At 52.3% G+C, this 11771-nt stretch overlaps 1 protein-coding gene across 1 annotated transcript; it reads right to left on the bottom strand.

Annotated features, from left to right (window-relative positions):
* Nucleotides 1–479: 479 nt before the first annotated feature.
* Nucleotides 480–9091, bottom strand: LOC118089764 (riboflavin transporter 2). The gene is made up of 4 exons (XM_035124638.3): nt 8956–9091; nt 3743–4767; nt 2669–2792; nt 480–1213 (listed from the first exon to the last, which is right to left on the bottom strand). The coding sequence occupies exons 2-4, from the start codon at nt 4708–4710 to the stop codon at nt 1001–1003; spliced, it is 1305 nt and encodes a 434-aa protein (XP_034980529.3). The 5' UTR covers nt 4711–4767; nt 8956–9091; the 3' UTR covers nt 480–1000.
* Nucleotides 9092–11771: the final 2680 nt, after the last annotated feature.

The raw sequence follows: 11771 nt of genomic DNA, 5'->3' as shown, positions 1-11771 counted from the left end.
AGTCGTTTTCAGTCCGAGTGGTACGTTAGAACAGCCGAGCCTCTAACAACTTGAAAAAATAAAACACAGTGAAAATGTAATTCACAGATTTGCACAAGGGATAGAGAAGAGCTGTAGTTCAGTAATCCGCGGGTACTTGGTCCCCAAGTCCTGTCTCCCACATCCATCTCTAGTGTCAGGGCAAGGAAAGTGGCCTCCCTGGGCTAGAATGATGCAGCAGCAGCAGCTGGTCCAGCCGCCCAGTGGAGACCTTCATTTCCCTGCTTTGAGCTGGACTGTGTCGGGTCAGCCGGGGGCAGGAACGATCCCCAGACATAATGCAGGAACGAATCTAGCCCGTCTCTCCCATCAGCGTTCAGCGTGCAGCTCTAGGGAGTTCCGACAGCCCTTTCCCGATGATTTATTACGACCCACGTCTTGGGGACACAGTGAGTACATATTCAGAGTCCTGCAGAGATAAAACGTGGAGGGAGCCAGGCTGAGGTTGTGCACTAAAAGGTACTTTATTAAGTGTAAGGCAGAACAAAAGAAAAACATGTCTCCTCTCGCTGAGAGAAGTCCAAAGAAAAAACACACAAAGGGAAACAGAATACAGCAAACATCCCCCCCCCGTGATTCCAAAAATCTTGGTTGGAATGCATAACACAGGCATGTGCACAGTGAGAGGAATAGGCTGGTCTGGCTGCTCTTGCGCATGAGTTGGCTCCGCAGGGGCAGCTCTTGATGCCATTTGCCATGAACTGCAAACGATGCACCATCTGTGCCCGCGACACTTCTGCAAGCACATTTCCACGCAGCAATTGCAACCGTCATGGGGGTGGGTGCAGTCAGAGCATCTCCCCAGGTACAAAGCCCTGTGTCGCAGGTCCAGCCGATCCGATGCACCTGTGCAGGGTTCTAGACACTGTGCGCCAAGTTCCCTCTGGGTTGTTGAGATTGCGCGACCATCCTTGGCTCATAGGCGGTTTTGGCCAGAGGTTGTGGGGCCTCTGAGACCCCTCTAGACAGGGCACCTGGTGTTGCAAGGGTCTCCGGAGCGGAAGAGGTTGTAGACGTTGACCAAGGGGAACATGAGGAGGGCCCCCAGCATGGAGCCCAGCTGTACCATCGCCCCGCACCAGACCAGGGCGCTGTGCCCCTCATCCCGCAAGACCACCCCGATCATCAGCTTGACGTAGGAGAGAAGGCCCACGAAGAGCACCCAGCACAGGATCTGCAAAGGAAGCCAGGCATCAGCAGGGGGTGGCCAAGGGCCTCTGGGTGCCCCACCCAAGCAAACGCCAGAGTTTGATGAGCAGTGGGTGAAGGCACAGGGTCTCAAGGCCACCAAATGCAGGTTCATTGAAGCACATTGGGCCACCTTCAGGTGTTCGTTCATGCGCATGATGGATCCATAGGGGCTCTGACAGTCCACACTGGGGAGAAGAGGACGCTGGTCTCCGTTCGGAGTCCATTATATCAAGTGCTGCCTTTTCTTACACAAAGCTGCCCACCTCCAAAGCAGCTGCCGGGGGTCTTTCTCTGGGTGCCCCTCACCCAATGAGGTCGGTGCCTGGTAGTGCCTGGAGGGAGGGCCTTTTTGCTTGTGACACTCTGGACTCTCAGGCGAGGACCTCTTTGCCCTCCTGGCCTCTTAAAACCTCACCTGGATCGCCATTGATCCTGCTGCTTCCTTGCTTAGCAAGGGCTCCTTGACTGAGACCCCAGAGATCCACTGCTGTCAGTTAATGCAGGCAATACGGAGTTAAATGGGGGCCCACTGGATATGTCTGCCAACCTGCGCCTTCTGCCGGTTCAGCTGGCTAAAATATTTCCCTTAATACAGTGGTACCTTGGTACTCAAACAACTTGGAACCCAAACACTGCAAACCCGGAAGTAAGTGTTCCGGTTTACGAACTTTTTTTCAGAAGCCGAACGTGCTCCGTTTTGAGTGTTACGCTTCCAATTTGAGTGCCACACTTCTGTTTTGAGTTATGCTGACGTCTGTCTGTTTTTGCTAGTCATTTTGTGTTTTTTGTGGCTCTGTTTTTTTGTTCTTATGACTGTGTGGAACCCAGTTCAGCTACTGACGGATTGATTGTGTGACTGCAGTAGATTGTTTATTGCTTTCATTTTATGCATCAATGGTCTCGTTAGAGAGTAAAATTCTTGTTAAATTGCTGTTTTAGGGGTTGTTTTTAAAAGCCTGGAATGGATTAATCCATTTTGCATTCCTTTCTATGGGAAAGCGCGTCTTGGTTTCAGAACGCTTTGGTTTTGGAACGGACTTCCAGAATGGATTAAGTTTGAGAACCAAGGGACCACTGTATGTTGGTTTTATCATTCTTATTGCTCAGTTTCTGTGAGCTGTCCCGAAAGTAAAAGAAAAGAAGGATATAGCTATATACTGTAGTTACATCTGTTTAGATGTCCCCTAATAAAGGAGAGGTGGGGGTTTCTCTCCCCCTGCCCACTTTCCTGGCTCCTCCTGTACAGTACTTGCTTGATTGCTGATGCTGGACTGGGGGGGGGCAGGACTGACTTCTGGGGGGGGGGTTGATTCCATGTGAGGCAACTTGGCATCTGATTTGGGAGACGGTGGTAGAAGGCGTTGCCTCCGGGTGCCTGAGGAAGCTGAAGTGGGAGGAAGGGTGCAAGGGCCTCATCCTGCCCCTCACTCATACTTACAATGAGGACCACTCCGTGGGATCCGTGCAGCAGGAGTGGGCAAGGGCTGAGCACCGCCATGGCCATGATGTAGCAAGCAAACAGGGATCCGGCAAAGGACAAGACTCCCATGACCATCAAGGATCTGGGGGGGGGGAGGAGAAGTTGGGGAGAGAAAGGGCTCAGGATCCCAGCTCAGGATCCTCCCAACACCCCTGGTCTTCTGCTGGAGGCCACCAGGTTTAGCACTGGGGCATCCTGCCCTCTCCAGGTTTAGTGTCACCTCTGCTGGGTGCTGCTTACCCTCCAACACCCCTCTGATCAAAACAGAGGTGCTCGTTTTGGGTCTCAAGTTCTTGCATGTGCCACCTGGCTCCCGCAAGAACATGGGACCAAAAATAGGGCATTCCGGGATCCATTCGGGACCTGGGATGGCTTCAGTAATTCCGGGATGTCCCGCTCAAATCGGGATGATTGAGGAATTTGGTGCAGCAGGAGACAACATGGGCAAGCTGCCTTAATGCCAGACACCCTCTTGCTAGGCCTGCTTCGTTATTGGTTACATTTCTTGTTGAAAAAATGTCTCCCGCCCTTACAGACCCCAAGGTGGCATGCAAAGGGCATGAAGAGAAGACAGAAGGGTGAGAGAGGTGATCTGAGTGCCACCTTCAAACATCTCAAGGGCTGCCACTCCGAAGATGGAGCCAGCTTGTTTTCTGCTGCTCCAGAGGAGAGGGGACCCCAACCAACGCAGTCAAATTGCAAGGAAGGAGATTCTGACTAAATGTTAGGAATAATTTTCTGACCATGAGCCATTTGACTCCCTCGGAAGGTGGTGGGGTTCTCCTTTGTTGGAGAAGTTGGGTGGCCTTCTGGATTTGGGATTCTTCAGCTGCAATTCCTGCATTGCAGGGGGTTGGACTAGATGACTCCTGGGGTGCCTTCCAATTCTAGGAAATCCCAGAGGTCTGCCCCACGCCCCTCCACTGACAGCGCAAGCCCTGACTCAGCAAGACCACCTGCACGTCTTGTGAACTGGCCCCAGCCAAGGGCCCTGCCTGTGCCTTCTGCCCCCCTTCCCAGCAGCCCACTCACCTGTTGGGCAGGTACATCCCCAGGAGGCAGGCGAGGGGGTTGGCCAAGGCAGCCAGCGTGGCAGAGAGGTGGTACGTGGTGTTTCCATAGGGCAGGCAGGAGTAAGATTGCACCGCAGGGAGGACACCATTGGTCAGGGCATTCACCCAGCCCAGCAGCCCAAAGATGTAGGCTACCTGGTGCCAGGAGTAGGTCCCGGATCTGAAGAGGCTGCCCGCGGGGTCGCTGAGCCTGGGCCGTTCCTCCACCGTGGCGCGCCCGCCGCCCGCCGCCTCCATCTGGACTCGCACCCGGTACTTTTCCTTGGCCTGCTCCCGCTTGGCGGCTGGCAGGTGGTTGAGGAGGAGGAAGGATGCCAGGCAAGAGGCCGTCATGGCACAGAGGAAGAGGAAGAAGGCAGTGGCCGAGAAGCGGGCCGGCTGGTACTCCGCCCGCAGGCCTGTGCCGTTGCCCTGCCGGCTCCCGTTGACACAGCGGAGCGTGCCCACCCCCTGCCCCAGCGCCACCAGCCCTGGCAGGAGGCCGCTCAGCCCCTCGCCCACAAAGTAGGTGCTGAGGTAGGTCGCCCGCAGCCTCCGCATGTAGGGCAGGAAGGTGACGGAGGAGGTGCAGTCCACCAGGGCCAGGAGGAAGAAGAGGCAGAGGAGGGCCACGCTGCGGGGGGAGCCCCCCACCATGCTGGTCTCCCCCCAGAAGAAGGCCAGCAGCAGGCAGGCCAGGGAGCCGAGGGAGAGGATGGTGTAGATGATGCCTACTTCGCTGAGCCGCCCCGGGAGGAATCGGTGCGCCAGGGTGACGGCCAGGGGCCCCACGTTGGCCAGCTGGGTGATGACGGTCAGGCAGGACGGCAGGAACCAGCCCTCCGGGGCGCTGGGCACGATGAGGGGCAGCTCCACCCACATGCCGTTGATGGCCACCCAAGAACCGGTGCCCAGCAGGCAGACCAAGGTGTGCACCGCCAAGCTCATCGCTGTGGCAGGAGGGTCAAGCGGGGGGTTGGGGGCTGCCGTCCCGTGGGGCCGCTTCTGGAAGAGTAAAAGGAGGCAGCGGATTAAGAAGAGAAGAGCATAAGGAGAGCCTGCTGGATCAGGCCAGGGGCCCGTCTGGTTTTCACAGGGGCCAACAGATGCCCCAAAGGGCAAGCAGGAGCCCAGCACAAAAGCAACTCTCCCCTCCTGCAGTTTCCAGCAAGCATTGCTACCTGCGACCGTGGAGGCAGCAGAGCAGAGCCATCCTGGCTAGGAGCTCTCCTCCATGAATTTCATAGAATCATAGAATCGTAGAGTTGGAAGAGACCACAAGGGCCATCCAGTCCAACCCCCTGCCAAGCAGGAAACACCATCAAAGCATTCTTGACATATGCCTGTCAAGCCTCTGCTTAAAGACCTCCAAAGAAGGAGACTCCACCACACTCCTTGGTAGCAAATTCCACTGCCGAACAGCTCTTACTGTCAGGAAGTCCTTCCTAATGTTTAGGTGGAATCTTCTTTCTTGAAGTTTGAATCCATTGCTCCATGTCCGCTTCTCTGGAGCAGCAGAAAACAACCTTTCTCCCTCCTCTATATGACATCCTTTTATATATTTGAACATGGCTATCATATCGCCCCTTAACCTTCTCTTCTCTAGGCTAAACATACCCAGCTCCCTAAGCCGTTCCTCATAAGGCATCGTTTCCAGGCCTTTGACCATTTTGGTTGCCCTCCTCTGGACACGTTCCAGCTTATCAGTATCCTTCTTGAACTGTGGTGCCCAGAACTGGACACAGTACTCCAGGTGAGGTCTGACCAGAGCAGAATACAGTGATACTATTACTTCCCTTGATCTAGATGCTATACTCCTATTGATGCAGCCCAGAATTGCATTGGCTTTTTTAGCTGCTGCTAAAAAAGAATTTGTCTCATCCTCTTTTAAAGCCATCCAGGTTGGTGGCCATCACTGCCTCCTGTGGCAGGGAGTTCCACAGTTTAACTGCATGGTTAACGTGGTTAATGCCCTGAGATTCCCTGGGGTTTGAGTGAATGCCTGGCCTTTTCTGCAAGGCAAGCCGTCAGGTGGCTCCCTCTGCCAATCCGCCTCGGTTTTTGAGAGGTGGGTTTGAGCTGCAGGCTTAACAGCTGCAGATGTTGGGTGTGTGTGTGTGCTGCTGCTTCTGGGAGCCATTCAGGCAAAGGGTTTCAAATATGTGTGGTCCTTGCAGACTGCCACTAGTCTGGGTTGGAATTCAAGTCCATCTCAGCTCAAGCTGGTTGCATGGTTAAAGTTCCTTTGGAACAAGAACATGTCCCCTTGCTTGTCCCAAGGCCAGCTCAACTCCCTGCTAATAAATCAGACCAAGTGCTCAACAGACCACCGGCCACATTGAACCAATCCGGATGAATGGGTCTGGAAGTGGCCTTGGGGAGCATCAGAGAAGCCCGGCTGCAGCTGCTGGATCAGGCCAAAGGGGGCACATCTGGCCCAGGACCCGCTCCCCTCCCAGCAGAGAATGAGATGCCCCCCCCCCTGGTCAGTGGTCTTCAACAGGTGGGTCGGGACCCACAAGCGTGTCGAGGCCAAACTCAAGCTGGGCCACAACAGGAGCACGGCCACCATGCAGATGTATGGCAAAGGATTAAGAAGCAGCTCCCCAATGCATGTTTGGGATAAAAGTGGGTCTGAACAGGGTGACGGTCCCTGCCCTAAGGGAAGGCCCCAAGGCGATTCTCCCCTGAGTTTCCCCTCCCTCCAGCATCACACAGCTGACTCGTGTTGGGCTTGTGATCACTGACGGTCTTGAGATCCTTTTTGCTGCTGTTTGTTCCTCTTCTGTTGGTCTGACTCGTCTGCCTGCTTTTTTTCTCTGGCTCTCCTTTTGGGGGACACAAAGCAGAAGTGCCGGAGGAGCCTTGCCTTGGGCTTGAAGCAGCCAAGAAGCAAGCAGAGAGTGTCTGTGGGTCAGGCCGGCTCCTGCTGCTACCCAGGCAGAATCCACCAGTCTTTCTCCTCCAGCGCAAAGAAGCCTTTCAGGGTTTGGGGAGCAAATCCCCCAAGGTGTTGCTGGGGGGCAGAGAGAGGCAAATATGCCAACTTCAGTTTCTCTCAGTTTCTTGCTTTTCCACCCTTGAGTGATCCTTTCTCCACATTTCCACATCAGTTTTCAATTTCTTTAAAATGTCCTCATGAAAATTCACCAGCTTTTTAGTAGAAATTTCTCCTAAGGTGCATATTAGTATGCAACATTGCCCGAATACATATTTTAGCAAATCAATTTCCCCTAAAATTATGCTACTTTCACTAATGTGTACGTCGTTATCGACACTTCTCCCCGATATATGCATTTTTGCACATACTGTATTATGTGGCTGGTGAACTGCACTGCAAAATTCAGAGAAATGCAGATTTCGAAAGCTAGATGTGTTTTGATTCCCTTATTGTTTGAAAAGCGTGAATTAGGGAGATCCATGTTTGAATGTGAACTGAAGCGGATTTCGGAGACTGGTTATGTCCAGTGCAGGGACAATATCCAGACCTCCCATCTCTCCTGCTCTTGGCCAGGAATCTCCCTATTCTGGGTCAACCACAGGCAAAAGGGCAAAGGGGCATTGTGCCTGTGGAGCCTGGCAGAATTAGGCTTTAACCTCCTCTCCTTTGAGCTCTCAGGCAGCCGTCTCTTCTTCCTCCTCTTGCAGACACAGTCTTTGGACTTGGCCCAAGAAGGGGCAAAGTCCTGCCACTTTGTCCATATCGGGGCCTCATTTTAAACTGTCCATGCCCCTCCCAAAAAGGAGAATGGTTGCACTCTGCAAAAGGGGGCCTGCTGCAATCTGGGGCAGAGACTGAAGCTATGGGGGAACCTTGAGGGAGGAAGAAACATAGGTAGGATTTGGGGGTGGGGGTGGACAGAGGGGCAAGCAGCAAGCACAGAAGTAGTTCTGACCCCCTCCTCCAAAAAACCAATCTGTTGATCCCCCAAGAGCTGCCTCCTAGTTTCTTGGATATTAAGAACTGCCGTTGCTGCTCTCCCTTTCCCCTTTCTTCTTTCTTACCTTGTTGTTTAGTCATTTAGTCGTGTCCAACTCTTCGTGACCCCATGGACCAGAACACTGTCTTCCTTCGTCTTACCTTACTTTCTTTAAAGGTAGAAGATGCCATTTGCTGCCCCCTCCCCCCCCACACCCCTGGCCCAGTCCAGGGCATCACTGTCTGCCTGGACTAGACCCCTTAGCAGCCTTGGGCTGTTTCCCTAATGGAGGGCAAACCCTTTCTGGGGTTTGGGTGGGGAGTTAAATTGCACCACTTTGCTTTGCTTGTCCAATTTCAACTCTTCTCATTTTTTCACAAGAGCTTCCTCACAACTGTGGCAGAGAAATGAGCAGAGAAATGAGATTCCTGCATTGCAGGGGGTTGGACTAGATGGTCCTTGGTGTCCCTTCCAACTCTAAAGATTCCATGAACACAGATGTAGACACAAAAACACACACAGGAAAGTGCTGGTGGGGAAGGGCAGAGATGATTCCCCCCTTGCAGGGAGGGACAGCTGAGGGCCCCGACCCCATCTGGTGGTTGGGGGAGCCCATGATTTTAACAGGCAGGGAAACTGCGTCAGGTTAAGACCCAGCACCCCTCCGCCTGGGAATTAAGGTGTGGCTAAAGAACAATTCTGACTCACCCGCTAGTAAACCCCAAACCACCTTGTGTCTCTGTCCCAGCACCTGACAGGGTGGGGACGCCTTTGTGGACTTGGAACTCCTTTACTCTGAAACCAGGCGATCACCCTGAATTCCATGGAACCACTGAGAGGGGTTGGACTAGATGACCCTGGTGGGTCCCGTCCAACTCTGCAATTCTGCGGTTCAGGGGAGGCGCCATCCTGGCTTCATCGGTTTGTTGCGCTTGCCTTCTGAAGCTGGGAGTTCGAAGTAAACTATCCATAACCTTTTCCCCAGCTCCTGACTCAAGAAAGCTGAATCAATCATTACAGAGGATGGCTGCAGAAGGGAGCATTACGAAATGGCATTTTGTAGAAATTTAACTTCTGGGGAGCTGGAGGAGGAAAAGACGGAAAGGCTCTTCGGGAGGTGATGAGCCATTTAAAACAACCCTCCCCAAAAGAAGGGGCACAGAGGCAGCCAGATTGCCCCATTTATCCCAAGTCTCTCCCCCCCCTTGCCACCACCACCTGCGGTGTCCGTCCAGAGCTGCCCAGCACCCCCCCTCCCGGCTGCACCTCGTACCTGCTCAAGGGGGGCTCCTCCTTCTCCTCCTCCTCTTCCTGGCCCCTAGTGCTCCCGGCTCCACTGAGCTGAGCAGAGCTGAGCAGAGGGAGCACATGATGGGCTCGGATCCACGGATCTGTCAGCTTGCAATGTCACACCCTGCCTTCCCCCCGGGGGGGGCAGGGGGCGGGTAGGGAAAGGTTGCAGCCTTTGGGACTCATTGGTTTGGAGAAGAGGCGGCACGACAGGAGGTTAGAAAGCACTGCATCATGGCCTAGGGGCAGTGGATGGGGGAAAAGTTTCCTTCCCTCTCTCCTAACATCCCAGGAAGCTGAATGCGGGAACATTCAGGGCAGCACATGATTCGACTGTGGAACTCACTGCCACAGGAGGCTTTGAAAGGGGATGAGACAAATTCATGGAGAATGAGACTGTTGGAGGCAGAGATGGTTCAGAAATACCGCTTGTTGGAAACCACAGGAGGGGAGAGGGCTCGTGTGCTCGGATCCTGCTTGCAAGTTTCCCACAGGGAACTGTTCGTTCAGCCATTGTGAGAACAGGATGTTGGACTAGATGGGCGCCTTTGGCCTGATCCAGCGGGGCTCTTCTGAAGTTCTTAGTCATGCCACGCAGCACCAGGGCAGTGGCCACGCTCCAGCCCTGCCCTAGCTCTGAACCCCTCCCTGGTGGGTCACCCTTGCAGGGAGAGCGTTTGTCGGCCCAGAGGCACTGCACAGAGCTTGCAAGAGGGAGCTTGGTTTCAAGAGCCCTGGGTTGCCCTCCAGTCCCGAGTTTGTCCGTGACATAGCTCCCCACCCCTCTTCCCGTGGCCTCAGACAGAGGGGTCTCTGTTTGGCACAAAGGCTTTCCAGACCTCAACAGCCTCTGGGAAATCAGGGTGGAGTGAAAAGGATGGCATCTCGGGCAGAGCAGAGCATCACTGGATCCTGCTAACTAGTTCAGTGCTGGTTCCTTTTTTTTAAAAAAAAAACCCCGATCGTATTAAAACTTTTCCTAGTACATTAGAACCATCATCATCATCACCATCAGCTAAACACAGTAGAAAGACTGCAAAGTCCTCTTTCACAGGTAGATCTTGTCCCACACAGAGAAAGGTGATCTCTTCTGGCTCTCACCTGGGCACTTCCCTTTCTTCTCCCACCCTGGGAGATCTTCCTTTCCCATCATCAGCTGCTGGGCATTCCCCTGGCAGGAAAACGTTGGGAAAATGCTGCCCGGGAGTATTTGCCCTGTGCTTTTAAAGGTGAGGGACTGCAAATCTGTGGCAGATGCTCAAGGCCACTGGCCTCAAGGGATGGTACCGCTAACTGGGGTGGTTTGCAGCCAGAGTCTGCAACCAAGCAAAGAAAGAAAGAAGGGCTGTCCTGGCAGACTGGGGAAGTTCAGCTGGTCCCAACTGCAGCAGTCAGAGCACTGGCTGGGTTGTCTTCAGAACTCCCATAACACCCCCCTCCAAAACAGCTCCACTGGCAGGGAAGGGAGGGTTGATGTAGGATTGGAATGTATTAAGTTAGTTATGATAGAAAATATAATTTTGGATTATGTGGAGTATAAATTTTAGGTTAAGGGGAATTATTAAAGATAGGTAAAAGCTGATAGAATATATGGAATTGGTCAAGTTAATCGGGAGATTTCGGGACCGGAGTGAAGAAGCGGTGGAAGATATTTAAAGAATAAGCGTATAATAGGATAGAAACAATGGAAGTGAAGGAGATACAAAGAGGTTGTAGATAGTATAATGTTGAGAAATTGTTAGAAATTGGTATAATTATATAAAAAGAAATGAAATAGCTGGGATGGTAAAATACAAAGATATTAAAGATATAGAATTAAGATAGTTTTAACTAGTAATTAGATGTTGTATAAGATTTAGAAATTACTAAATGTGATTTATAATGAAACGCAGTAAGAGGAGGAATGAGAAAGCCATTAGAAATTAGATTAGAAGATTGAATTGTAAGAATTTTTGTTTTGTGTTTTTGTATTTTTGTATTTTGATATTTTTGTATTGTGTAGTTTTTTTGTAGTTTGTATTTTGTATGTTTTTTGTTTTGTTATAAAATCTCAATAAACATATTTAAAAACAACAACAAAACAGCTCCACTGGCTACCAGTTTGTTTCTGGGCCCAGTTCAAGGGGCTCATGCTTAAAGCCCTAAATGACTCGGGCCCCAAATACCTAAAGAGCTGCCTCCTTCAGACACTTTTGGGAATTAAAAATCAGCAGAAGGGGCTGCCTTGGCAGAAGCCTGGGATGGTGGCAGCCTAAGAGGGCCTTCTCTGTGGCAGCCCCCAAGTTGTGGAAGTCCCTCCCCAGAGAGATGAGTCAATATATAAAGGTAAAGGGACCCCTGACCATTAGGTCCAGTCGTGACCGACTCTGGGGTTGCGCGCTCATCTCACATTATTGGCCGAGGGAGCCAGCGTATAGCTTCCAGGTCATGTGGCCAGCATGACAAAGCCGCTTCTGGCAAATCAGAGCAGCACATGGAAACGCCGTTTACCTTCCCGCTGTAGCGGTTCCTATTTATCTACTTGCATTTTGACGTGCTTTCGAACTGCTAGGTTGGCAGGAGCTGGGACCGAGCAACGGGAGCTCACCCCGTTGCAGGGATTCGAACCGCTGACCTTCTGATCAGCAAGCCCTAGGCTCAGTGGTTTAAGCACAGCACCACCTGGGTCCCTGCGAGTCAATATATAGCTTTTGGCAAATGCTGAAGACCCACCTACGGTATCTGCCCTGGTCTTTGACACCTGAGATGTGTATTTTCCATTTTATGTGGGACGTGATGAATTGAAGACCACCCAGCACA

This window comes from Zootoca vivipara, chromosome 8 (assembly GCF_965207765.1).
Source record: "Zootoca vivipara chromosome 8, rZooViv2.hap1.1, whole genome shotgun sequence".
Classification (NCBI taxonomy): Eukaryota; Metazoa; Chordata; class Lepidosauria; order Squamata; family Lacertidae; genus Zootoca; species Zootoca vivipara.
The sequence above is the reverse complement of the archived record's forward strand: the minus strand, read 5'-3'. Positions and strand labels throughout refer to the sequence as shown.